The 27,103-nt window shown below is 36.4% G+C and overlaps 1 protein-coding gene across 1 annotated transcript in view; it reads left to right on the top strand.

Annotated features, from left to right (window-relative positions):
• LOC127414836 (clustered mitochondria protein homolog) overlaps window positions 1–27,075 on the top strand; it is a 27,697-nt gene extending 622 nt beyond the window's left edge. The window contains exons 2-26 of the mRNA XM_051653177.1: window positions 4,085–4,194; window positions 5,089–5,260; window positions 6,473–6,604; window positions 6,851–7,005; window positions 7,190–7,344; window positions 8,088–8,210; window positions 8,288–8,420; window positions 8,817–8,909; window positions 11,926–12,629; window positions 15,047–15,120; window positions 15,212–15,316; window positions 16,546–16,646; window positions 16,730–16,882; window positions 17,025–17,087; window positions 17,263–17,498; window positions 17,825–17,909; window positions 20,349–20,502; window positions 20,587–20,726; window positions 21,191–21,271; window positions 21,363–21,488; window positions 22,878–22,987; window positions 23,374–23,467; window positions 23,548–23,673; window positions 23,765–23,838; window positions 26,477–27,075. Coding sequence (XP_051509137.1) covers window positions 4,085–4,194; window positions 5,089–5,260; window positions 6,473–6,604; window positions 6,851–7,005; window positions 7,190–7,344; window positions 8,088–8,210; window positions 8,288–8,420; window positions 8,817–8,909; window positions 11,926–12,629; window positions 15,047–15,120; window positions 15,212–15,316; window positions 16,546–16,646; window positions 16,730–16,882; window positions 17,025–17,087; window positions 17,263–17,498; window positions 17,825–17,909; window positions 20,349–20,502; window positions 20,587–20,726; window positions 21,191–21,271; window positions 21,363–21,488; window positions 22,878–22,987; window positions 23,374–23,467; window positions 23,548–23,673; window positions 23,765–23,838; window positions 26,477–26,942 — 3,965 coding nt within the window. The 3' untranslated portion in view covers window positions 26,943–27,075. The remainder of the gene's footprint in view (window positions 1–4,084; window positions 4,195–5,088; window positions 5,261–6,472; window positions 6,605–6,850; window positions 7,006–7,189; window positions 7,345–8,087; window positions 8,211–8,287; window positions 8,421–8,816; window positions 8,910–11,925; window positions 12,630–15,046; window positions 15,121–15,211; window positions 15,317–16,545; window positions 16,647–16,729; window positions 16,883–17,024; window positions 17,088–17,262; window positions 17,499–17,824; window positions 17,910–20,348; window positions 20,503–20,586; window positions 20,727–21,190; window positions 21,272–21,362; window positions 21,489–22,877; window positions 22,988–23,373; window positions 23,468–23,547; window positions 23,674–23,764; window positions 23,839–26,476) is intronic.
• The last annotated feature ends 28 nt before the right edge of the window (window positions 27,076–27,103 follow it).

The following is a 27,103-nucleotide window of genomic DNA, read 5'->3' as shown; positions in this document are numbered from 1 at the left end:
CTTTTTGCCATCATAAGTTTATTTTAAACAATCCCACGGTGTGACAAATGCACAAATATGCATGCATAGCAATTATTACTATTACTGCATGGTAAATTATTCGAAAAAAGCTGTTTAAAATAGTTTTAGATGGAGTTAAATATGTCCCCTTGCATCACAGTTCAACACTTCTAAAGTACTTTGTCAACTACCCCACTGCTAAACAAACGTAACCTTTGACCTCTTCATATACACTCCCTCTTTCCTTTGTGTGCACACATACAAACACACATCTGTTAAAGCTAAAACTCGGTGTGCGATCCTCTCCAGTGAGTTTCCTCTTGATATAGTGATAGTGCAACACACCACGAGACATTCCTGTCTTTCATTATAAGCGTGTTACTCCCTGGGCAAATGCATGCCACTATCATTCTTGCCTGTCATGAAGAATGTGTTGCTTTCGAGGTAAACCTCAAAGCACTATTATTCCTGTTTCACTGACAACATTTTGTTTCGTGAGGTTATTGTAGGTCAACATTATCAAACTGGAATCCACCCAATATTTAAATTAGCAATCAACCTTTATTCTTTTAAATGGTTACATTTGTTCGCTTCCAATCAGAAATATGTGGTCTGAAAATTCTATATTTATTCCCCAACTTTTTGGGTAATGTTAAATAATTTAATATTTAGTCTATTCAGTTGGAAAACATTTATCCATACAAACGATGCAATCCAAAGAGCGTTTAAACACTTTCTTATGATGTGTTACATTCGAACGCGCAGACAGAGAAGTAAGTTTGAAGTAAGTTTGGAGCAGCAGAAATAGAAATAAACCTTGTGTAAATTGTCATGTGAACATTTAGCTTTATGCTAAGCTAAAATGCTATTTCTAGCCAGTTTACATGCACATGTTACCAGACATGATTATATTTTTTTCTATGAAGAATCATCATTTTTCTTTCTCTAGTAAGACCTTTGATTAAAGTGCAAAAATCTTATTCTTGATGAGAATTTTTGTATTGTTTTTCTGAAAAGAATATCTACAAATCTTGATTTAGAAGCAGCACTGCATGAGATATTTTGGTTTTTCAGAGAATGTATTTTTTAACGTGTGTTTTATCTTATTGTAATGGCAGATTTTTGTCACTTGTTATTAACTTGTTTATAGTCAGAACAAGTGAACAAATCTACCAGTGCTGAAGAAGTAATCCATAGTAGAGCTCGACCGATAGTGGATTTTGCTGATACCGATAACTAAGGTGGTGGGAAAGGCAGATAACCGATTAATCGGCAGATAATTTTTTTAATCGATTTATATGATGTCCATTTTTATTATTATTATTATTATTATTATTGTTATTTTTATATTTTTTTACTATGGCGGGCAAAGACAAAGAGTCCAAAATGAATAAAATCCCAGATGCAGTTTTTTGTTCAACCAAAACCCCAATAATAACCAGAAAAAATTAAGATTTGCTGCAAAACGTGAACTTTAAGTATAAACAAGCCTGAAACACACCAGGGAATCTTATTTTGAAATGACGAAATAATGAAAAAACTATGCGAAACTATCGCTGAAGACTTTTGCAGATAACCGATAGTTCCAAAAAGCAACTATCGGCACCGATTAATTGGTCAAACCGATATATCGGTCTACCTCTAATCCAAAGTACTTAGATTACGTTACTGACCTTGAGTAATCTAACGGAATAGGTTTGAAATTACATTTTACAGTATGCATTCTATAATCTGTAGTGGAATACATTTTTAAAGTAACCCTTCATCATCAGTGCTGATTCAGGATTTCTTGCTCGAGTTACTGCAGCGTTTAATGCCAGTGTGAACAGCTTTCTGTGCTTTAACGCTACCAGTTTCGCTGGTTTTGGTAACTGCAGTGGCTCCTGACATGTGATCCAAAGCTCACATTTTATTGGTCAGGGCATTTCATCATCCGGCGAAAAAGATATCAACACACCGTAAAAAAAACCAACAAAAAAAACCTCGCTTTGTCTGCGTGCGAATGTTCGCATCATGTGTGAATGGCTTCATAGGAATCCTTTGTTTCGATTCAAAATGATAATCGTGGCGAAAATTCTCGTTTCATGTGCAATGGCCTTTAGTTTCAATTTCATTTATTCACTATGAACAGTAATGTGCACGTGATGCATCGCTTGTCTTTAAGTACTGTAAAAGTTGGCGAAAGATCACGTCCTGAAAGCGGCTATGTCACAATCAAGCCGTTTTTTGTGTTTGAAGTATTGCTAGAGTGAGTTAGCCAGACAAATCTCATAGATGCATTATAAAGTCATATTCTATTGTCAGTGAGGGGGTGCGGTTTATTACTAATAGCCACTTATCCAGTGGTTGTTTTCTCCACTCGGTAACCAGGGGGAAATTTTAAAGTCTGTCTGGACAAGCTCATTCTAAATCAAGTCTAGTCTTGCTGTTATTACAGAGGCATAGATGTGCCATACACAAATCCTTCAGGATTATCAGATATCAGATTGCAGGTTTTTTTTTTTTTCAACATGTTGCCATATCAAATGATGCTGTACCATTGCATTTCAAGATGTACTGTGGTACTGAATGATTAACGTATTTGCTTACATTTACATTTATGCACTCAGCAGATGCTTTTATCCAAAGCGACTTATAGTGCATGGGAAATGAACCCATGATCTTGGCGCTGCAAGCACCATTCTCTACCAGTTGAGCTACACAAACCCTTATTCATGTACTATGGTATTTGCATGGTACTCCAAGGTACAGTAGGGTCAAAAGGTCTTATAATGCATTGAAAATCTTTGGATTTGTTTTGTTATGATTTATAATTAAGAAGAAATATAATAAAAGAAAATAGAATATTTAGTGGTAGATTCATCATTGTGCATTTCTAGGTCACTTATGAAAAGTAAGCAAATCTGTCACATTAAAGGAATGTTCCTGGTTCAATACAAGTTAAGCTCAACTGAAAGCATTTGTGGCATAATGCTGATTTCCACAAATATTTATTTCGACTCGTTCCTCCTTTTCTTTAAAAAAAAAAAAAAGAAGAAGCAAAAACCAAGATTACAGTGAGGCACTTACAATGGAAGTAAATGGGGGCCAGTTTTTTTATTTTTTAAAATACTCACTTTTTCAAAAGTATAGCCACAAAACATAAAGGATATGTGTGTAAACATGATTTAAGCAACCTTCTGCTTACCAGTTCTGTGCTTTAGCCCACTATGCCACCACCACTCCAACTACAGGCAATAGAAACGAGATACAGGGCTGTGTAGATATGCATACCTCAACACTTGATGCGCAAAACACAATGATGGTAACAATCGAAAGGAATTATTTTTATTTTTTAATCATGAACTTCAGACTTCACAAAAAACTATGTTACCAAATGCAACAGCAAAATCAACAATAAAAATTATGTAAATAAACTTAATGCAGGCTCATTAATTATTCAAGCCCGTTCCATGCTGGGAACACCAGCTCCGAAAATGTAAGTAAAATTTACTTATTTTATTTACCTGTGAAATTTACTCAACTAAGCAAATAAATATGACAAGATTTTCTACTTTAAGATTGATACATGATGAAGCATTGTAAAGATAACAAACAATCATGAGTAAGATTTTATTTATAAGCTAGAGCATTATTATGGATTTAGTTCAAATGTAGAATTTACTTAATATTTTCAAGTTCATGCTTTAACTTATTCAGTGTTGAAAGTATTTGATCTTTTCTGCTATATTTACTTGCAATCAACCAAGAAATTGCATTTACAAATTAAATAAATAAAATAAAAATATTTTTATTAAAAAAGCATTTTCATTAGTGGTCTCAGACTTTTGGACCCCAATGTACTTTAAAGAATACCATGATATTACCATGGTACTTGTCCAAAATCCATGGTTGTGCCATGGTACTTTTTTTTGTTAGTGAATTTTGGGATGGAAAATCTTTTTTGTCTTTCTCTAGATTCTTTTATGACTTTTGGGCAGATATTTCCCAACTCTCTTATGTAACTCGTGTTTTGGCTTGAAGCACATTTTCGAGCTGAAAGTGAGGAATCCACTCATGCTTTACCCCCCTCTTCACTCTGCAGATGTTTTGTGTCCAGCAAATGGGAAAAGAGCTTCTGAAAGCCAAAAAGAAGATGACGGCTCATTTCCCATAAAGATTCAGGGTGCAGGTGTTGACCCCTTTGAGATGCAGGTGAGCTGTGAGCACTCAAGTAATATTTTGGGTGTCCTTTGTGCAGGTCAGTGGATTCTGTGGTGAGCTGTGAGCACTCAAGAACGGAAGACAAAATTATGTCTGTTTACGGAGAGTATTTTTGGGGTAGTTTGACCAAAGTGGTTAAAAGATATTGGCTAGGTTCAAACCCCACATAGGTCATTTCATGAATGATCACAACTGTGGATTTGATCGAGACACTTCACCCCTATATACCTATAGGGTATATATATATATATATATATATATATATATATATATATATATATATATATATATATATATATATATAAGCAACTGGCATTTATTTGAAAGAAAGACTGCACAAGCACACTTTTCAAGCAAATAAAATTATATATATATATATATATAGATGTGTGTGTGTGTGTGTGTTTGTTAGGTGTTGAAATGATAAAAGTAGAAATAGTGTTCAAAATGAAGACGGAACGTGTTTTAGTGTAACATATTTTAGTGAAACATATAGTTAAAGTTCTAAACTACACCAGAACTTGTGGGGAACTGACACATTTACTAAAAAAACACCAGCTGATTAAAAGTAAAAAGTCAAAAATAGCTTAGAAAAGTGAAGTTAGTTTAAAAAAAAAAAAGTAGGATATATTTGCAGATATTACTTGGTTTTATATTTTGTAATCCAGTGCAATGACATTCAGATGTTTTTAACTTAAGCGTGGCTTAAGTGACCAAATGAATGATAAGTGGCAAATATTTTCCCCCGTTTGGCTAAAGAATATCAAAGATTGCAAAGCACAAGTCATCTAGTTTAAATGTTATATTAACATAAGATTGTATGTTTTTGACTATCAAGGTGTCTTTCCTTGAAGGACAGTAATATTTTGGGTGTTCTTTGTGCAGGTCAATGGATTCTGGCTGGTCCAGGACACCATACTGACCATACTGGGCAGGGAGGAGGTGGCACCACGCACATCTCTCACTCTGGCCCTTTCGGGTGTGACCCTCAACCCCATGGCAGAGCTCCAGGATGCCAAGGGTTTCAAAGCTGGAGTCACTCTCCGTCTAGTGGAAGGTAAACAACAAAAACTTCCAATTAAAGAGTTAGTTCACCCAAAAATGAAACTTTTGTCATTATTTACACACCCTCGTGTCATTCCAAACCCGTATGACTTTTTCACCAAACACAAAAAAAATGTCACGATTGCTGATTTCCGTACAATAGCAGTTGATAATAACAGACTTTAGAGCACTTTAGCACCCAAATGTAAAAGTAGTTCCTGTGACTTGTGCATCATATTTCAAGTCTTCTGAAGGCATACGATAGCTTAGTATGATGAACAGACTGAAATTGAAGTAAATAATTGATCAGCTCATGTATACAGTGCACAAATCAAATATTGAAACTTGTCAATAACATTAAATCTGGTTACTGTGTCATGACGTTTGGTCACTAGACATGCAAGAACCAATGAGGTTGGATGTTATTGATGTGTTGCCATATTTCCAGCTTGAATCCAGTAACTATGTTTGGAACGGGGCAGCTGGTTTTTAGCTGGTCCAAGCTGGCCCTTATTAGGCAGGACCCATCTTGGGTCAGTTTGGACCTGATACTATGTTCCAAACCAGCTGGTAGTGGGTTTGTTGCTGGTCTTCAAGATGGTCTAGGAGCCCAGCCAGGTCCTCACCAGCTGTTCAACCCATTTAAACCAGCTATGTTCCAAAAAACAGTTTGACCACCTTAAGCTGGTAAAACCAGCTGGCAGCTGGTTTGTTGCAAGTCCAAGATGGTCTAGGAGCCCAGCCAGGTCCTCACCAGCTGTTCAACCCATTTGAACCAGCTACCATGTTCCAAAAAACAGTTTGACCACCTTAAGCTGGTATAACCAGCTAGTAGCTGGTTTGTTGTAAGTCCAGATGGTCAAACAGCTTGGAACAGCAAGAAAACTGCTGTTGTGTTCCAAAAGTTATCAGCTTGAGCTGGTTTTCTACCAGGGACATCTAAAGAGTGTGTGTGGGAATCGGTGGGGGATTGTGCTATACTGGTTTTTCAACTTTTTGATTTCACTGCTTGGGCACCATTTGTTGGCACACTAATTAGTCATTTCTCAGAACTAAAGTGAGTCAGTCTTTAGGAACAGTGTGGGAAAAGGACTATAGAGTGGATTACTTTATTACTCATTGGATAAATTATATTCTTGCAAAATGAGAGACATTAAAATTAAACTGAGATATATGGAGTCACAGCAAACCTTTGTGACCTTTGACCCATGTGTATTCGTTACAGAGCCGTACTCCCCTCGGTCTGCGCAGGCACACCTGGCACGTGTGCAAGAGATGCTGAGAGCTGCCGGACCCCAGGATGCCTTCATGGAGGGCCGATCGCCCAGTGTACTGAACACACTCACCCATACGTCCGGTAAGAATTAGAATATTAACCCTAACCTTAACAACCGCATAGCAACGTCCTGACAAACACCCACAGCACTTTACATACAATATTCTTCACATATTGTAAAGATCTATTTTTTATTTATTTTTTTATTTTTTTACTTTCTTTATGTACAGTGCTTGTATTCTGTGTTGCCTTTAAATAACTCAATATGCATTGATTTATCTTCACCCTGTCAATGAGACTAAATGTTCATGTATATGTGTGTATTAGAAGCTCCTCCCACTCTCCACTCATCAAAAAACAGACGAGCCAATAGTAAGGCAGAGCAGTCAGCAGAAGCACCGCCCCCACCTGCATACATCTTGCCCGGAGTTTCAGAACTTCCTCCTCTGACGACCCTGCTGCCCACTAACACACACAGCGAAGTATGGGAAAATAACACACTTTGTTTTTCATTTTTTCAGTGGAAACGTATTGCTCAGAGGTTGCTCTTTCATAGCTCTCAGTCTCAGATCTCATTGCTATTTAGGAGAAACAACTGAGATGTCATTTGTTTTTGTTGTTTTTTTCCCTATGAGTTGATAATAAATACAAAACTGTTTTTAATAGGCTCCCAATTACCTGCTCGACCTGTCACTCAGCTGTTGGAACCCGCCCCCTGGCTTCAGGAAACTGCAGGGTGACTTCTTGTACATCAGGGTCCACACGCTGGAGGGCAAGCAGTGTGACATCACTTGCTGTCCACGTGGATTTTTCCTGAACAGGTAAGACCATGGGCATTATGATATTTTTAATGTTTTTGAACTAAAATGGCCAATCTTGCAAAGGCTAATTTCATAACTAACATGTTATGTATTCTAAACAGACACAATTAAATAATGTGTGCACACTTTTTATTTAATTTGATAAAATTACAGCTTTATTTTTCGAAATGACACCCAATTAAAATATTCTGTTCACAAGTGATATTTACATTGAAGTTTTCTTCAAACATCACTTTTATCATATTTCATCTCAAGCATGCTCTTCACTGACACTTTTGTCTACCTGATTAACAAGTACACTAACTTTTGAAAAAACTTTATTAGGGGCAAAATTGTTTAATGTGGTGAAAATGACGCCACAACTGTGGGACAGTCATACGTTTTGAAATAATGACAAATCTTTTTCACACAATGACTATTGAAACATAATCATTGGTATTTTTATAATGGATTTTCATAGTGTAATATTGAAAGTCTGGGTCTGGGACAAGGCTAAAACAGTCAAATCTACACATAAAAGGCATTTAAATAGCACCCAAAATAAATGATGAAGGTCTGGTAAAAAGTTTCCAAGTCAGTTTTAATTTGACCTTCATATAACAAATCTAAAAAAGTTTAAATGTGTTCGTTTTGATAAAAATCAATCCCTGGGACATGACATTTTGAAGAAACATCCAACGTTTTGGTGACATATTAGAGTCAAAGAATGACAGTGATTCTAAATCCTGTTATTTGTGTTTCAGGTCGACTCTTGATGTATTTGACCCTCGCCCCGCCCAGCCCACTCCAGTGTGTCACTGTCTGACCGATCTTCTGTCTCACATCAGCCCCCAGTTTAAACACAACTTCAGCTCACTGCGACACAGGTGACACACGCACACACACACATACACACTCCCTCACATGCTTCAGTGCAGTTCAGTAAGTGTCTCTGTCTATCCAGGCCTTCCCTACCGGCTGAAGAGACGCTGTCCACTCCGTATCGAACACTCAGCTGGCTTGGCCACTCGTCTCTTCACTCGCACAAATCCAGCTTCAGCGGCAGACTGGGTCTGGACCAGGACTTCAATGCTCAGGTACGCACTGGGTCCTCACTCATCTATCAGCTTTACAAATTCACAGGTTGCTACAATGAGTACTTAGTAGAAAGATCCAAAGTTTATGCAGTTCATGCTATTGAATCTTTGCAAAACATTCAAAAGTTATGTTTGAGACACTTGGTTGCAAGCATTGTTAATTTTGTCGACGAAGGGCTTTTTGAAACATCTAGGCTCATGCACATGTGCGGTCTAAAGTAAGAACCATTGTAAGACCATGCCATGTCTTTGCCAATAAGGCAATTGGCTTTTCTCGTTCAAAGGCAAGACTTCCTTTCCTACAGCCACCATTATGTACTTTGTGATTTCTCCTATTTGTTTTTTCAATGACTGGCCCGTCGCTTTCTCATACTAACACTGTTGTGTATTTTAAAGGCCCCTGACTGGAATAAAGAACTGCAAGCAGCCAGAGATCTTCCACGGAGAAGTCTAGAGGAGAGACTGCAAAGAGACAGAGCCTTACTGCAGGTGTGAGCGCGCACACACACACACACACCACATAGACGTACCATTTTTACAGTGGCCCTAAAAAGTGTTTGGACACTTAAAGGAATTGTTCACCCAACTATAATTTACCCAACATCCACACTAATCCATTTACGTTTTATAACTCACCGTTTTCCAAAGTATGCGGTAATAGAGAGTGTTTTCGTAACATTTGGTTTTTGGTTCCAGTGTGGATGAGATGCATATATCAAAAGCAATGAGTTTTCAAACGAAAGCGTATTAGTGTGGACGTGACCTTACTCGCCCTCATAGTGTTCCAAACCCGTATGACTTTTTATGACTTATGTGGGACAAAAATGAGATGTTTTAATAAATATCTTGGTCTGTCTTTTTAATACAATGCCAGTGGATAGCGCCTCACTTTAAAGCTTAAAAAAGGACCCAAACAGTAACTTAAAAGTTGTCAATTTATGCATTTTCAAACACATTAACTACTGTGAATGAGCTTCTCCCATAACATTTATGAATGTGCAATGGATGGCAAGTTTTTCTCTGAAAAATGACTTTGATTTTAGGTTGTTTCTCACTAAAACTTGGCGTATGCCTTCAGAAGACTTAGAATATGACGCACAAGCCACATCGACTAATTTGTATGTTACTTTTGTGTCCTTTTTTAATCTTTAAATTGAGACCCTGTCAACTGCAATAATTGTATTTAAAATACTTACTGCGATATTCATTAAAATATATCCTTTTATGTTCTGCATAAGAAAGGGTGAGTAAATGATGAAGGAAATTTCATTTTTGGATGCACTATTCCTTTAAATCATACTTAAGAATATATGTAAAACTGAATAATGCATTCAAGAAGAATTGCCATTTTGGTGCATTAATAATAACCAAACTGTTCACGGATGCAAGGTACTTCTGTGAAAACTTTATTTACTCCTATATGCTTTGATCAAAAGTAGAGGTAGACCGATATATCGGTTTTACCAATTAATCGGTGCTGATAGTTGCTTTTTGGAACTATCGGTTATCGGCGAAAATCAACGTTGATAGTTGCAAGTATTTTTTTTCATTTTTTCATTCCACCATGTTCCACCAGAGCAGTGGTTCCCAACCCTGTTCCTGGAGGCCCCCCAACACTACACATTTTGGATATCTCCCTAATTAAACACACCTGATTCAGCTCATCAGCTCGTTAGTGGAGACTCCAAGACCTGAATTGGGTGTGTCAGAAGATATAAAAAATGTGCAGTGTTGGGGGGCCTCCAGGAACAGGGTTGGGAAACACCGCTCCAGAGGATTCTGCAATTCTACAGTCGTTCATCATTGACAAGATCCATATTTTTTTGTCTTCACTTCAAGCACATTTTGTTATTTTGATTAGATAATCAAGTGTACTAAATTAAAGGGAGGCCATGCAAAGAAAATGCGAGTATATGAAAATTTGCCCGCCAGCACATACAATACATAGTGTCTCAATTTCATATCTTGTGAATAATAATAAATTAAACTCATCCGGTGATTTATATATAAAATATATATATATATATATATACACCGATCAGCCACAACATTAAAACCACCTGCTTAATATTGTGTAGGTCCCCCTCGTGTCACCAAAACAGCGCCAACCCGCATCTCAGAACGGCATTCGGAGATGCTATTCTTTTCACCACAATTGTACAGAGTGGTTATCTGAGTTACCATAGACTTTGTCAGTTCGAACCGGTCTGGCCATTCTCTGTTGACCTCTCTCATCAACATGACATTTCCGTCCACAGAACTGCCACTCACTGGATGTTTTTTGTTTTTGGCACCATTCTGAATAAATTCTAGAGACTGTTGTGTGTGAAAATCCCAGAAGATCAGCAGTTACAGAAATACTCAAACCAGCCCATCTGGTACCAACAATCATTCATGTGATTATCTAATCAGCCAATCGTGTGGCAGCAGTGTAGTGTATACAATCATGCAGATACGGGTCAGGAGCTTCAGTTAATGTTCAGATCAACCATCAGTATGGGGAAAAATTTTATCTTAGTTGGACCGTGGCATGATTGTTGGTGCCAGATAGGCTGGTTTGAGTATTTCTGGGATTTTCACACACAACAGTCTCTAGAATTTACTCAGAATGGTGCCAAAAACAAAAAACATCCAGTGAGCGGCAGTTCTGTGGACGCAAATGCCTTGTTGATGAGAGAGGTCAATAGAGAATGGCCAGACTGGTTTGAACTGACAAAGTCTACAATAACTCAGATAACCTCACTGTACAATTGTGGTGAGAAGAATATCATCTCTGAATGCTACTCTGAGATGCAGGTTGGAGCTGTTTTGGTGACATGAGGGGGACGTATACAATATTAGGCAGGTGGTTTTAATGTTGTGGCTGATCGGATTATATGTATATATATACATATAAAGTATACACACTGTGAATGTATTGTGGATATATAAATCCTCAATCTGGTGAAAATATAGGCTATAAAAAGCTTAATTTGGTAAATACTTAAATATTGAGCATTGTAACAAAGACAAGTCTCAAAATAAGTAAGTGAATTTCTGCTTTATAATTAAAAGTCCCATGTTATAAACCAAATCTTCTCTGGTTATTATTGGGATTTTGGTTGCACAATAATTTTCGACTCTTGTATTGTCAATGTCTGTGCCCGTTACAGTAACGAAAGAATCGATTTAAAAAAAAAACATTCTATTAATCGATTTTAAAAAACTATCGACCGATTAATCTGTTATCAGCAATTTCCACCACCTTAGTTATCGGTATCGGCAAAATCCATTATCCGTTGACCTCTAATCAAAAGCACATCTTTTTAATATCTACACAGGTTTGCATGATACTGTTAAATAAAATGTATGGATGTGTGCATGAAATAAATTTTGATTTTAAATAGAGGAGGGGTGGAGAACATAACGCATATGACAACAGCATGAAAATAAAGCATTGTTTTTTGTGAACTGCTGTGCTCAATGCTAAATGAGTTCTTGTTTATCTGTCTGTCTATTCCTGCAGGTAAACAGTGCGTTTGTGTGGGCTGTGGCTCAGGCAGCAGAGAAGGTGGTCGATGGTTTTGTCGACCCTATCAACGGTTCTCACGACGACCCGGCTTTCTTATTAGGCGGAGTGTTTGTGAGTATGCCAACACACAGTGAGGAGTGGCTGGGCGGTGAGCGAGGTCACAGGGCCGCTCAGCGCCTCGAGCTCCGAGGAGTTCAAGTTTACAGCGACCTGGAAGGAGACCTTCAAAACCTGCATACTATCCCCACCGCTCTGGCTGACTACCGCGGCGTCCGGCTCTCTGCGCAGGGATTGGCACCTGGCCTCCAGGGTTCCGAGCAGGCTGAAGTTCCCAATGGCCTTTTATACGGCTTCAGCGTGGGGCCCCTGGAAAATCCAGCAAGACGGAAACTTCTAGAGTTACTTGCACAGTCAGCAAAGGCGCTTTCTCTGCAAAGACATGCGGTCGTGGGGCCCACTGGACATCAGTTGCCCCTTTTCACTTCTGTAGATGCCCAGGGCTTACTGGGGGCTGATGGTCGTTATTACCTGCTGGATGTGTACCGTACCATGCCAGCTGACGCCAACTTCCTTGTGGAAGATGGTGATGGAGTAGAAACAGAACATGAGGAGGGGAAAGAGGAGCATTTTCCCAGACGATACCCTCACGTTTTGTGTCGTTTACGACCGGAGCTGGTGAAGGCGTTCGTTCAGCACAAGTGAGTATTGATTTGTGTGAGCTGAATATGAAGTGTGTAATTTCTGCGCCACTAGCGTCACCAAACGGAACTGCAAAAATAACAATTTTCAAACAGGTTTCCCAAACTTTTACATTTACTTGAGAAGCAAAGTGACATAAGATATATTGTCTTGTTTACAGAGAAATCTAACAAAATTAATTGACAAGAAAAAAACTGTTTGCCAATGGAGTAAGAAAAAAAAAAATTAATTCAAAGGGAAAAATATTTTTTGCTTGTTTTAAGCATACATTTTTATTAGATCTCTTTGAAAACAAGACTTTAGTATAGTATGATAGTATGTTGTCATTCTGCTTCTCATGTAATTTTTTCTTGTTTTAAAGATTTTAATTTTTTGCTTTTCTTACTGCGATTTTTTTGTTTTTTTTTTTTTTTTTTCAGGTAAAAAAAAAAAAATAATAATATATATATATATATATATATATATATATATATATATATATATATATATATATATATATATCTCAGTAAGAAATGCAAAAAAGCATTTTCTTACTAGGTAAAAGAAAAAAAAAAAAATCTTTAAAACAAGAAAAAAATCACGGCCCAGCCACGCCCCCTTCCTCGTCACAACAATATATATATAGAAGCAAAATGACTGAAGATATTAAGTCTTGTTTTCAGAGAAATTGAACACAATTTTGTGAGGTTTATGGTAAAAAAAAAAATTTACCAAAGTGGTAAGAAAAATGCATTTAATTAAAAGAGAAGAAACATTTTATTTTTCTTACCCCATTGGCAAATAGTTTTTTCTTGTTTTAAGCATAAACCTCAATGAATTTTGTTTGATCTCTGTTAACAAGACTTAATATCTTATATCTAGTGCTGTCAGTCAATTAAAAATTTTAATCACGATTAATCGCATAATTTTATGTAGTTAATTGCGATTAATCGTAGATTTTAAAAGTGCTGAAATTTTACACTATATATACTTTTCTTTTCAAAATGCAGTTATTTCCCTTTTAGTAAAGAAAACAAAACAATATATGGCAATATAATGCTTTATGTACATTTTCCAAATAAAGCCTTCCACAGTATAAAGATAGAAATGCACTAAAATAGCACCAATTCAAGTAACATTAAACGTTTCCCAAAGTCTAAGTGGGAGTTTAACTAATTGAAAGATCTAGTCCCCACATAGGTTGCATATTCATTGCAATGGGCATTAAATCCCTTAAATTCTCATCCTCCACAATATTAATCTGCCGGTAGACTGTGGCTATTCGCTTTGTTACAGCAATCGTGAAGCTGCGTTCATGATTCACGTCAGAGCGTCAACGCCAGTGTTGAATGCCACTTTGAACTCGCTATGAAAAGCGATTGCAAACAAACAAAAACATCGCATTCTGCGTTTTGGTGGTATTTATGATTTGGTTTGCTTCTGTGGTAATTAAAACGTGCCTTTCATAGGCTGAGAAATACTTGATTTCTGTCACAAGTCCCATCTGGGCTTGTTTTGTACTTCAAATAGTTTTAAGAGCTCCTTTCTTCATCATTTTATCACTGACAGGGAAGCGCTGTCATAGATTATTTTATTTAATGAGATAACAACCTCCGCGGCTCATAGGAGGGAGCGTAACAGTCAACTAGCATGTTAAGACAGTTCCGCCCATAGTATGTCTATGGGACCGCCGCGTTATGCTGTTTTATGCTAAGCTTGTAGGCTCATCTTGGTAGAAGGGCTCTGGCACTGTTGTGGCGTGTGCGTCAGTGTAGTGACTCCGGGCGGACACATTACAAAGGTCCAGCCATTCACACCAGTGTTTATGCTGTATTAACGGTAAATGCGTTAATCGCAATTAAAAAAATTAGCACGTTAAACTTTTTATATTTAAAAAGTTATTTCTGACAGCTCTACTTATGTCATATTGCTTTTAAAGTAAACGCGTCTTTTTTTTTTTATGAATGTTTAGGAATATTTTTACTGGAAAACAAGACTGAGTAAGAAAATGATGCAGTTTATGACTGACTGACTTTCTTTTTTGCGCAAAGGAGAGCATTTAAGTGATATAATTGTCGTTCTTTACTATGCAGTTACAATAAATGGGGACTGGGTTTTTCAAGCTTAAAAAAAGACGTAATATCACCGTAAAAGTGTCATAAATGTAGTCCTTATGACTTGTGCACTTTATTCCAAGTCTTCTGAAGTCATATGATTTTTAAGTTGCTTTTCACTTAAAAATAATCTTGACATCCACCATATCCTATGCATGAAGTAACGATATCCGATTTGTGAACGAATCATTCTTTTGTACTGTAAAATAATTATAAATGTTTTATTTTTGGGTGAACTGTTCCTTTAAATCTATAAACCAGAGACTTAAGGTTTCTTTATCTCAGTACAGTCCCATCAATGACAATTTGTCTCGATATTTCAGAAATGCCCAGTTTACGAAGCGATTGAAGGAGCGCATGGAAGAGAGCGGAGGGGTGGAGGAGTGTATAAAAGCTGGTAAGAAGAAAGAAGTGACTGTTTTCATGTGGCGTTGAACTGCAAATGAGATGTTTCAGAGGTGATGTCGTGTGTATTTTTGTGTTGCCAGATGATTCTCGGAGCACAGACGCAGTCAGAGGGGCGTGCAAAGACGTTGGATCTGTCAGTGACATCATCTTTGAGATGCGTTTTAACCCTAATATCTTCTCTCCAGGTCAGCTCATTAAGCTCATTTGGAATTTTTTACATTTTGACTGCTGGAAAAACAGCCTAAATCAGCCTAAGGTGGTTTATTGGTCTACCAGCCTGGCCTAAAAAAGGGTTTTGGACACTTGTCAGCTGGTCTAAACCAGTGAAACTCCAGCTTGGCTGGACCAGGAGAGCAATTATACCAGCCATTACCAGCAAACTACCTTGTTTTAAGATATTTTAAGCTGTTTGTTTTGTTGTTGTTTTTTTTGCCAGAAGGGAAACAAACTACTCAATAGCTCTGTTCCAAAAGCTAGTGAGCTAGCTGGTAGTCTACATAGGCAGCTACCTTTTAAGGCGGCATCCTAACTATAATGTAACATCATAAGTGGGCCATTATTTTTTTTGCATTGGGGCATTATATTCAGGACACTTAAAGGGATAGTTTAGCCAAAAGTAAAAATTCTCTCATCATTTACTCCCCCTCATGCCATCCCAGATGTGTATGACTTTCAGGAGAAGATTTTTATAAGAATATCTCATCTCTGTAGTTCCATACAATGCAAGTGAATGTTGATCAGTACTTTAAAGCTCCAAAAAGCACAGACAGTCATAGTAAAAGTAATCCATATGACTCCAGTGGTTTAGTATATGTCTTCTGAAGCAATGCAATCACTTTGGGTGAGAAACAGATCAACATTTCAATCATTGTTTACTATAAATCTCTACTTTCACTGTCAGAATGTGAAAGTGAAAGTAGAGATTTATAGTAAAAAAGGACTTAAATATTGATCTGTTTCTCTCACACACCTATCATATCACTTCTGAAGACATAGATTTAACCACTGGAGTTTTATGGATTACTTTTATGCTGCCTTTATGTGCTTTTTGGAGCTTCAGAGGTCTAGTCACCATTCACTTGCATTGTATGGACCTTCAGAGCTGAGATATTCTTTTAAAAACCTTTTTGTTCTGAAAGTAAGTCATACATGGAGGGTACGTAAATGATGAGAGAATTTTTAAAATATGCTTTGTTTTCTATATACAAAATCAAATGTATTTTTTGTTTCTTTTGGTTTGGGAGGAAACTAGGACCAGGATATTTTCTTGACGGGTTTTGTGAGAATCACCCTAACATGCTGTCTCACTAGGTTTTTTTTAACAGAAATAATCCATTTCTACTGCTGTACATAATGACTATCATAGCTTTTTAGTTTGAGACCTTAAATATTGTTTTGACTCTCTTCCGTGTAGGCGTGCAGTTTCCCAGCTCAGACAGTAACGCCGTGGCGCTTCAGAAGAGATTACTGAAAGAAGCTGCGTCTTTCATCATCAACGACCAAATACCGGCACTTGTGAGTGTATTCAGTGTTTGTGTAAGTTTTTATGTATATGCATGGCAGAAACAGTGTATAACAGTGTCAGTTTGTGCTTTCAGATGAACGACTGCGTTCAGGGCTCTGATGTGCCCATTGATGGGACTACTTTACGAAAAGCCCTCCATCAGAAGGGCATAAACTTGCGCTATCTAGGTCACCTGATCTTAAGCATCAGCCAATCAGATCTCAAACATCAACTAAGGCACATCACGGTAAGGCAATGACACATTTTAATAATGGACCCTTTTCACAGACTGTTATGATGCATTTTCTCCTTATTTAGCAGAGTTATTGCACATCACTTTATCATCTATAGTGTAATACATTGTATATTGTTGTTTCTCTCTTTTGCAGAGGTTGGCATTTGCTGAGATTGTAGTGCGTTGTGCACAAAGGTTCTTCAATGGCTACATTCAGGCATGTCATTTCATTCAGTTGATCTGTAAACAAATGTTGTTGTGTTTTAACCTAAAGGAAAAGTTCACCCAAAAAGGAAAATTCATGTTCCTTTCTTCTGTGGAACACGAAAGGAGACAGTTTTGAGGGAGCTATCCCTTTAAATGTTTTGCATTTCTTCTGCTGTGTTGTTTAGGGGGTGGAGACAACTTACTTGTCTGCAGCAGTGAGTCATTTCCTCTGCTGCTTACTGGTTAATCACTTCAGTTCAGCATCCAATGGGGAGGAGTCTAAGAAGCGCTCCAGGAGGCGTGGTCGTGGAGGGGGAGGGGCTTCTGATAGCACCACCTGGAGTGCACTCAGTGGGAATGAACTGTGGAATGTGATCTGTCAAGATGCTCAGGAGACCTACAGACTTAAAGAAGGACTTGGGTAAGGGACAATCGACCACTTTAACCCCAGGAGCCACTTCTCTTAAACCTGTTAAATTTGTGCGATTGCTGATTTCCGTACAATAGCAGTTGATAGTGACTCACTTTAAAGCACCTAAAAGTGTTATAAAAGTAGTCCATGCGAGACTTCTAAAGACATATGATGATCACTTTGTATGATGAACAAGTGGATTTGGAACAACATGAGGGTGAGTAAATAATGATAATAATAGTTCATTTTTGGGTGAACTATTCCTTTAATTTTAACATGTGTCATATGTGTTTTACTCAATAGTAGTGTGTGAATAATCCAACATTTTCTTGCAGATCAAATGTGGACTATCTGGTAGAGCAGTATGGACTCCAGAAGATATCCTTGTTGAGAGAGATATGCTTGAAGACTGGCATTCAGGTATTAACCACTATAACAAGAATGATCTTAATTGAACCTCAAACAATGTGTGTTTGAAAATCGTTGGTGTCATCCTAAATGAAGATAAATAAAGTTTTAAAATGTATTTAACATAGTTTGGTTTGGATATTGGATTGCACTAACAAAAATGTAATATAGTATTACCATAGAAATACCATGGGTTTTTAGACAAGTACCATGGTAATACCATCACTATACCAATGTAATTTTTGTAAGGCAACGTAAAACAGTATCTTTCTGTTGGAATGGACAAAATAATAATATAAATAAATGTGTATCCATTTGACAGTTGAACATCACTGTGCAATTCAAGGGTTTATTTAAATCATTTTTATTTTAAGAAAATGTATTGCGATAACACTGAGAGCAGGAAATTACCATAGTTATGGAAAACATGAAAATATTAGGGAATTTTAAAATGGTGTTTTCCAGGCCTGGACAAGTCTTGGAAATTAATAAAATATTTAAAGTCATGAAAAAGTTTTAGAAATGTAATTAATAGAATCCTAAAAGTAATGGAAATAAATACAATCTTTAAAGTCATGGGAATTACATTTTTAAAGTCATGGAAATGTTATGGGAATTAAATATTAAATTCATGGAAAAGTTATGGGAATGAAATCTTTAAAGCCATAAAATTGTCAAGGGAATTAAATCTTTAAAGTCATGGAAAAGTTATGGAAATTAATACAATATTTAAAGTCATGGAATAGTCATGGGAATTAAATCTTTAAAGTCATGGAAAAGTTATGGAAATTAATACAATATTTAAAGTCATGGAATAGTCATGGGAATTAAATCTTTAAAGTCATGGAAAAGTTATGGAAATTAATAACATTTTTAAAGTCATGGGAATTAAATATTAACGTCATGGAAAAGTTATGGGAATTAAATATTTTAAGTCTTGGAAAAGTTATGGGAATTAAATCTTTAAAGTCATGGAAAAGTTATGGGAATTAAATATTTTAAGTCTTGGAAAAGTTATGGGAATTAAATCTTTAAAGTCATGGAGAAGTTATGGGAATTAAATATTTTAAGTCTTGGAAAAGTTATGGGAATTAAATCTTTAAAGTCATGGAAAAGTTATGGAAATTAATAACATTTTTAAAGTCATGGAAAAGTTATGGGAATTAAATCTTTAAAGTCATGGAAAAGTCATAGGAATTACATTTTTAAAGTTATGGGAATTAAATCTTTAAAGTCATGGAAAAGTTATGGGAATTAAATCTTTAAAGTCATGGAAAAGTTATGGGAATTAAATATTAATGTCATGGAAAAGTTATGGGAATAAAATCTTTAAAGTCATGGAAAAGTCATGGGAATTAAATATTAAAGTCATGGAAATTAATAAAATTGTTAAAGTAATGAAATCGTCATGGGAATTAAATCTTTAAAATCATGGAAAAGTTATGGGAATTAATCAAATCTTTAAAGTCATGGAAAAGTCATGGATATTAATAAAAATCCCTAGTCATGGAAGTTAATGAAATCTTTAAAATGATGGAATAGCCATAGGAATTAGATATTTAAAGTCATGGAAAAGTCATGGGAATTAAATCTTTAAAGTCATGGAAAAGTCATAGGAATTACATTTTTAAAGTTATGGGAATTAAATCTTTAAAGTCATGGAAAAGTCATAGGAATTACATTTTTAAAGTCATGGGAATTAAATATTTAAAGTCATGGAAAAGTCATAGGAATTACATTTTTAAAGTCATGGGAATTAAATCTTTAAAGTTATGGAAATTAATAAAACATTTTAAAGTCATGGAATAGTCTTTTAGACATGGAAAAGTCACTGAAATTAATAAAATTGTTCAAGTCATGGAAAAGTATTGGAAATTCCTATAGGGAATATACATTTTCCACATTTCTCTAAAATATTTAATTGGATAGATATGTATCTTGTTTAGAGTAAAACTTGCTTGGAAGCCATGGTGTGATGGACAAGCCTCTTGTTCATCGGGAAAGGAGGAAGCAGGATCCGGATTAACATTTAATTCAACATAAAACACTGAACTGAAATATAACAAAAGCGCACAAACAAAACACTGCTGCGTGCGTCTCTCTCTCTTTCTCTGGCGTCCCCGGCTCCTCCTTTTATCTCTCTCCCGCTGATTGGGCAACTCAGCGCCAGGCATGCATCCTCTCTGCCCGGCCATGCCCTCCTCCTCATCATCATACATGGTTATGTCCAATGTGAGCAAATCGTTATTTTGATTTGGTTCTTTTCGATGTGGGTGAACTAGTTCACAAATCAATCTAAATGATGCATTAGCAAATCAAACTGAATCCAAAATGATATCTTAAAATCCTTATTTAGTAATTACATCGAGATTGATTTGTATGTTGTGAGACCTATGACTTGTATTATAGAGAAACCCTTTTTAATGGTCTGTATATGAATGTGTCTCACAGCTCCGTCTCAGAGAGTATGATCTTGACAACCGTAACAAAGCGCCAATCTCTCCTGATGACGTGCTCAACATTCTGCCTGTCATCAAGCACATAACTCTGACAACCACTGACGCCACACGGATGTTTCAGGCAGCTCAGAACAGCCTTCAGAAAGGTAACTATGGAACAAGGTCATAAAGCCTCATATATTAATCTCATGTGAGCAGGTTTGTTTGACTGATGGGGTCTCTCACTGTAGGGCTACTGGAGCAGGCGTATGAGCAGCTGAAAGAAGCGTCGTATCTCTTTGGTCGTGTGTGTGATGACCTGCACCCTGAAGCCTGCCATTGTCTTAGTCTTCTGGCAAAAGTGGCCTATTTACAGGGCCGTCCTGCTGAGGTGTGTGTGTTTGTGTACTATCTAGGGTGCTTCCTGAACAGAAGCTTTGCTGCCCAGTGAGTTAGTGCTGAACTGACAGCGCTGTGTATTAAAGGGATAGTTCACCCAAAAATGACAATTCTGCCATACAATGACAAGCTCCAAAAAGGTCATAAAACATAATAAATGTACCATTAAAACAGTCCATATGACTCCTTGCGCTGTATTCCAAGTCTTCCAAAGCCATATGATAGCTTTGTGTGAGAAACAGACCAAAAATGTAATCAGTCTGGCGTAGGTTAAGATTGTTGACGAGGTTTTGCAACTTAAATTTCTGTCTGTTCTTCACACAAGGCTGTCAAGTTAAGCCACAGTGTTGTCGATAGAGCTTAACTTGTATTGAAACTGGAACGTGCTTTTCAAGTGTCTAAAACTGTGGCTGTTCTCATAGTAAAGTGTGAAACGTTCTCTCTCTCTCTCTGTAGGCTCGTAGTGTGCAGCTGAGGGTTGTGGTCATCAGTGAAAGAGTTCTGGGCTTTGACCATCCCAACACCATTCAGCAATATGTGAGTAACGCTTCACAAAACAACACAAACCTACTTCTGATAATGCACTTGAGATCATCAAAATCTCATGCAGTCGCCACTCTCGTTCCAGGTACTGTTAGCAGTGTATTTGTTTGCTGGAGGTGAAACCGCTCTGGCTCAGCGCTGCCTATATCGTGCCAAAGTTCTTCTGTTGACGGTTCACGGATCAGATCATCCGTACACTGCAGTCATAGATGTAAGCATCATTTACCTTTGAGCGAGTCTCAGGTAGCAAACCTTTGCCCATATTGCAAATTATTCTGGCCAAGAGCTGCCCTATTAGATAGGAAAAAGCCAACTGGTTGACATGTAAATTGACCAACCGCAGTTTGTTTTGTTTTTATGTGCCGTTTTTCTGAACGAGGTAATACCACAATACTAAACCAGCATGGGAAAAAAGAATATACATAATGCCTCCACAAATGGTTGTACAGAAAATACAAATAGACGAAATTCCTGTCTTTCCCAGAGCAATAAATACGGAGTATTTCAGACATAACATAAACAAATAAGGTTGTCCGAGATGCTAAAAATTAGAAATCTATGTAGTGTAAAACACACGTGTCAAGTTCATAGAAATGTAGTCTTTGTGTCCATGTTGGTTTCATTAATTTTTTTATTTTTTTTATAGCATTTCGTTTTTTTTTTACATAAAATTGTATTTATTTATTTATTTTTTCTCCACAAAAAAATGATTTAAAAAATGTCATGTGGTGTAACCATTAAGTAACAGGTATTAAAATACTTTTCTTGCACCTTGAATACATGTGAGTGTACACAATTTAATCATTAATTTAAAAAAAAGCTATCAAACATATTTTCCAATGTAAAAAACATTTATTTTTATTTTTTATGAATTTTGAGTCACAAATATCAAGACATTTTTTTAGGGTAACTCCGTTTGACTTAAAGTTATTATTATTATTACTTGTATTTTTTTTTTTTAAGAAATAATGATAAAAGATTGTTCCAAAGTACTTTAGCCAACAATAAGGCTTAAATAAGACTTTTTTCTGTCTCCGGATGGTTACACCACTTGTAAAAAAAAAAATGTGTTATTGCTTTAAGCCCCAGAAAAAAAAATTATAAAAATGACTCTTTGAACTTAGAAGTTGAAAACATTTTCAACATAGTATTCAAGTAATTGTTCTGTGTGAATTGCATTTTTAAATTTATTTTTAATACATTTTGGCCATAAACTGAGCATCACATCATTGACATGCAAAGTTCTACTAGTGGATATCTAGTTAACTTACTACTAAGTGCCTCAAACAAAATATAATCTCTAAATATCTTTCAAAGACTTTGTCCCTAACCAGGCAAACTTTGGCAAATCTAGTGATTGTTTTATCGTCAAAAGCGCTCATTGTATCGACCTGGTACCTTGTTAACAACACTTAGCTTCAAGCCAGCCAATCAGATTCGAGCTTGCCATTTTGAGAAAGCTACTTTTGTTTTTAGTGTGCAGTATGTCTGTGGGTTTGCTTTTTGAGGCTGAGACTGACCATAATCAACTAATCACTAATTGAGTTTAATATAAATTTGAGTGGTAATATTTAACATTTTACCTCTCATTATCTCGCAGGCTTCTCTTGGATTGGTTCTTCAGGGAGAGCAGTCGATACAGTACCTACAGAGTGCACTGAAACTCAACAGCTCTTTCAGAGGAGAAACAGACGTCACAACAGCTCTGACGTAAGACAACGTACACCAATACATCGCCAATGTGGAAATAGATGAAACTGTAAAGTAATCATACAATGGCTTCCTCAGAAACCTCAAGTACTTAGGGGCTGTTCACACCAAGTGCAGTTTCCATCCATTCGAGTTGTTTTTCTATGCAAACAAGCATTAGACAGACGTCTTTCGCCATTTCTGTTTTCGTAGTATACAGAGTTGTTGCCCATTAAGAAGATTTGGGACCCTAAATAGGTTTTTATTTTATTTAGGATGCTGCCTATGTAGACAGTGAGGCAGCTCACTAAGACTAAGAGTAATCAAACTCAAATAAAAGAGGTTAATTTAAGTCACATAAAATGATTAATTAGAGGTCATTTTTTATTTCATCATTTGACTTGCAGTCACCATTTGCTGGCTCAGAAACTGTGTGTGACTGGTGACTACCGAGGAGGGATGAATCACGAGAAAGACGCTCACAGCATCTTCCAAGACAAGGTCAGATTTTGAATGTTTGTACATTTCATTCTTTCTTTGTGTATGATGGTGATCTGAGCTTGCTTGTATCTGTTTTACAGTGGGGGGAAGATCATCCACAAACCAAATGCAGCTCAGACTTCTTGAGGAATATTACCCAGCAGGCTGTACGCGTGGAGCGGTCGATTCGTCAGGGAGGCGTGGAACTTTCTAATACACTGCCTGAGGCAAGCGCAGTTTGAAACCATCTTTTTAAGCAAAGGTTTTTGGTCTTGCTAATGATTTCTGTTAAACGTGTGTTCTCTTTTACATCTACAGAGTTTGGTTCCCTCTCTGGAGACAACATTGGAACAACTTGCTCTGATCAATGGCATACTGATGACTTCATACAGGTAAGAGGCGTTAAGGAGATTTTACTACTTACGAATTGTGTTCAGTAAGAAAACTACATTTTAAACTAGACCAAGTCCAAGACTATATTTTCTTGGTCTTGTCAAGGACTCGTGAGCAATTTGACTCTGTCTTGACTCAGACTCGAACAAGTGTGGACTCGGACTTAACCCCGAGTCTAGTCGAGATCTTGACGTCATGTCCCGCATTTCAATCTGCTGCGTAGAATTATAACTAATGATGCCCAGTTCTCAAATAAATCATTCTGTTGAGAATTGGTCAATTCAGCGAATTGGCCATACAGGTTAGCAAAGAGGTCTGAATCGATTGGCTATTCACTCACCTCACTCATCTCACTGAATCATTTGCAGCAGTTTCTCGCTCATCAAAACAGCATCGGGATATTTTAGAAAACGGAAAACAAACCAATTGTTGGATAAAGTGAATATTTACCTACAGTGAACAAAAGACTGCTTTTTGAGAGGTAACTTTGAGAAACTTCCATTGGTGCCGTGTCTTGTTAATAAGGGGCTGTTCACACCAAATGCATTGTTGCGTCCATCCACGCTGTTTTTCAGTTGTTTTTCTTTGTAAACATGCTAAACGGATGTCCTTGACCGCTGCATTACACATCACTGTGTTTTTGGCGTCTCGTGCAGGAGCAGGATGAAATCTTGCAGGCAAAAGCAAGCAGAAATGCTTACTTGACTTACAATGAATGAAATATAGTAGTGCAATCGAGGAAATTGCTAACAAATTGAATGTAAATGTTTGTATTCACTTTATGCATAGACATTGTCTCATTGTCATAATACATTATTGTTTGGTTTTTAGGCCCATTTTAGTTATAGTACAGTAATACTGTATTTTGTAAAGCAGAAATGTTTACTTGACTTGAATGGAATATGACCGTATACAGAAGCTGGTAGTTTGTATTGCCATGCTGAGCCACATAAGCACTTTGAACCTTTCATTTGAGTTTTTCCACTGACATTTTGTTGACACTGACATGTCATAACCGATTTGTTCACTTAACCTAGTAAGACGTGTCATGTATTTCATTTTTATTCTCAGCTAGTAATATTGTTTTACCAACATAAGCTTAAGAAAATAATAAATGAGGTTTATTTGATATACACGCCTAGAGTCAATAGTCTTAGACACAGCCTTTACTGGTCTCAGTCTCGACTCGGACATGGCCCTCTCTGTTCTTGGTCTTGACTCGAACTCGGATGAGTTGGTCTCGACTACAACATTGAATGATTGTAAACAAACAAACAAAAAATATATATATAAAAACCCACATTTAAATACATTATTTAATTTGTGTAGAGAAGACAACAAAATAATAATGTATAGTTATAAAAGTCATAAAAAAATAAATATTTTTTTGTATATTTATTCCGACTGCAAGTCCTCATTATTTATAAATTCTACACACACACACAAAAAAAAAAAAAATATATATATATATATATATATATATATATATATATATATATATTTTTTTTTTTTTTGTGCGTGTAAAATAAATTATATATATATATATATATATATAATTTATTTTATGCTTTAGAGCATTTAGGAATTTTGACTTTATTTTCACATTTTCAGATAAAGAACATTTTCAACTTAAAGGTGCACTAAGTTATTTTTTTTCTCATTACAATTTTTTTAACTCAGACATTAATGGTGATTTTGCAATATACTTTATGTAGGAAATCATGAGCACTCATATTAAAATAAAGACTCCAGTCATATCAGTAACCTTATAAAAGCTGTTTTATTCTACATGGAGAGGGTCCGCACGTGGGGGCTGCCATGTTATGATCACATGACCAGCCGAATACTACTCGCTTAATCTCAGTAACCGTCCTGTTATTGGACACTTTCACTCATTGATTAAAGTAATCATAGCTGACTGTGAATTCTACATTTCTACGATGGCATCTGAAACTGAAAACTATCGATTTTAAATGATGCTGCATCCACACCACTAGGTGTCAGTGTAAGTCCAAGATGACACAAAGAGTGCACATTTAATTTTCATTATTGTAATGTGTCTGGTTAGTTTGACTTTTTAGTTTTTTTGTTATTTGCATTATCTAGATGGTGATTTTCATAAGATTCTCATTACCGTAATACAATATTTGTATTATTTAAATCATCATAAATTAAAGGCAGCACAGCAAATACTACCAAGATGTAAACATACTTTATAATTTAAATAATATATTTAATGATTCGTGATATTTTGCATGACAGTACTGAGAATGTTTTGCATTATGGTACACTTTTAATGAAATAATGCAAAATAGTTTCATGGCAGATATTAAATATTTTTTGCTATATTAACAATATAGTATTATAAATAATTATTATACATTTTTAATATTAATTTACCATCATGTGGAACTTTATTTTGGGCACTGCTTATTGGCAGCCAAAATAAATTTAAAATTGCAATTATAATACGAAATAACAGATACATTATTTCACAAGACAAGGGTGATAACTAAAATTTTGTGAATGACAGGAGTTTGAATTCTGCTGTAACTGGCAGGTCTTGCTGTGGGCCTGATGCATTTTTAATTAATGCAAACAAAGCTGAATGAATGTCTTTCATTGTTGTTGTTTAAGCACAAGAATAATGGAGATCAAAGAAAAACTGAAAGAGAGGAAAGCAGCAGAAGCTGAAAAGAACAAATCAGAGAGCTCTGAATCGACCAATGAGAATGAAGCTTCAGAGCCGCAAGCCAGTAATGGAGAAGTTACTGGGTACGCAACGTCCAATGGGGAACAAACGCAAGAAGCCACCGATGGAAACGGGGAAACCAATGATTCAGAGAAGTCCGACCACTTAAACATGAATGGAGAGATCGAGTCCCACCTGCAAAACGGAGATTGTGGCACACAAAACAAAAGCGAGGAGGAAGAACATCAATCAGATGTCACCAATGGTGTCCCACCTGAAAACCAATTAAAATCATCTAACATTATGTTGTCAGCAAATAAAGCACAGTCAGAATCAGCCGTTGTAAATGGTAAAGAGTGTGTTGTCAGCGAAGGCTCAGTTGATTTGGAGAAACAGGCTGAGACAGAGTGAGACGTTCAGTGAGAAATAAAAAGTATCTGAAAGCATTGAAAGACATAAACATGACTGTACGACCATCTAAATCGAGTGGTTTTACAAATAATACAAGAGAGGAAATATGAAGTCAATAAAATGTTTGACCAAAGTCTCATTTCTGTTATTGAACATCTGTA

The sequence above is a fragment of the Myxocyprinus asiaticus genome, chromosome 24, assembly GCF_019703515.2.
Source record: "Myxocyprinus asiaticus isolate MX2 ecotype Aquarium Trade chromosome 24, UBuf_Myxa_2, whole genome shotgun sequence".
Lineage (NCBI taxonomy): Eukaryota > Metazoa > Chordata > Actinopteri > Cypriniformes > Catostomidae > Myxocyprinus > Myxocyprinus asiaticus.
Note: the sequence above shows the minus strand (reverse complement) of the source record. Positions and strands in the feature narration are given on the sequence as shown.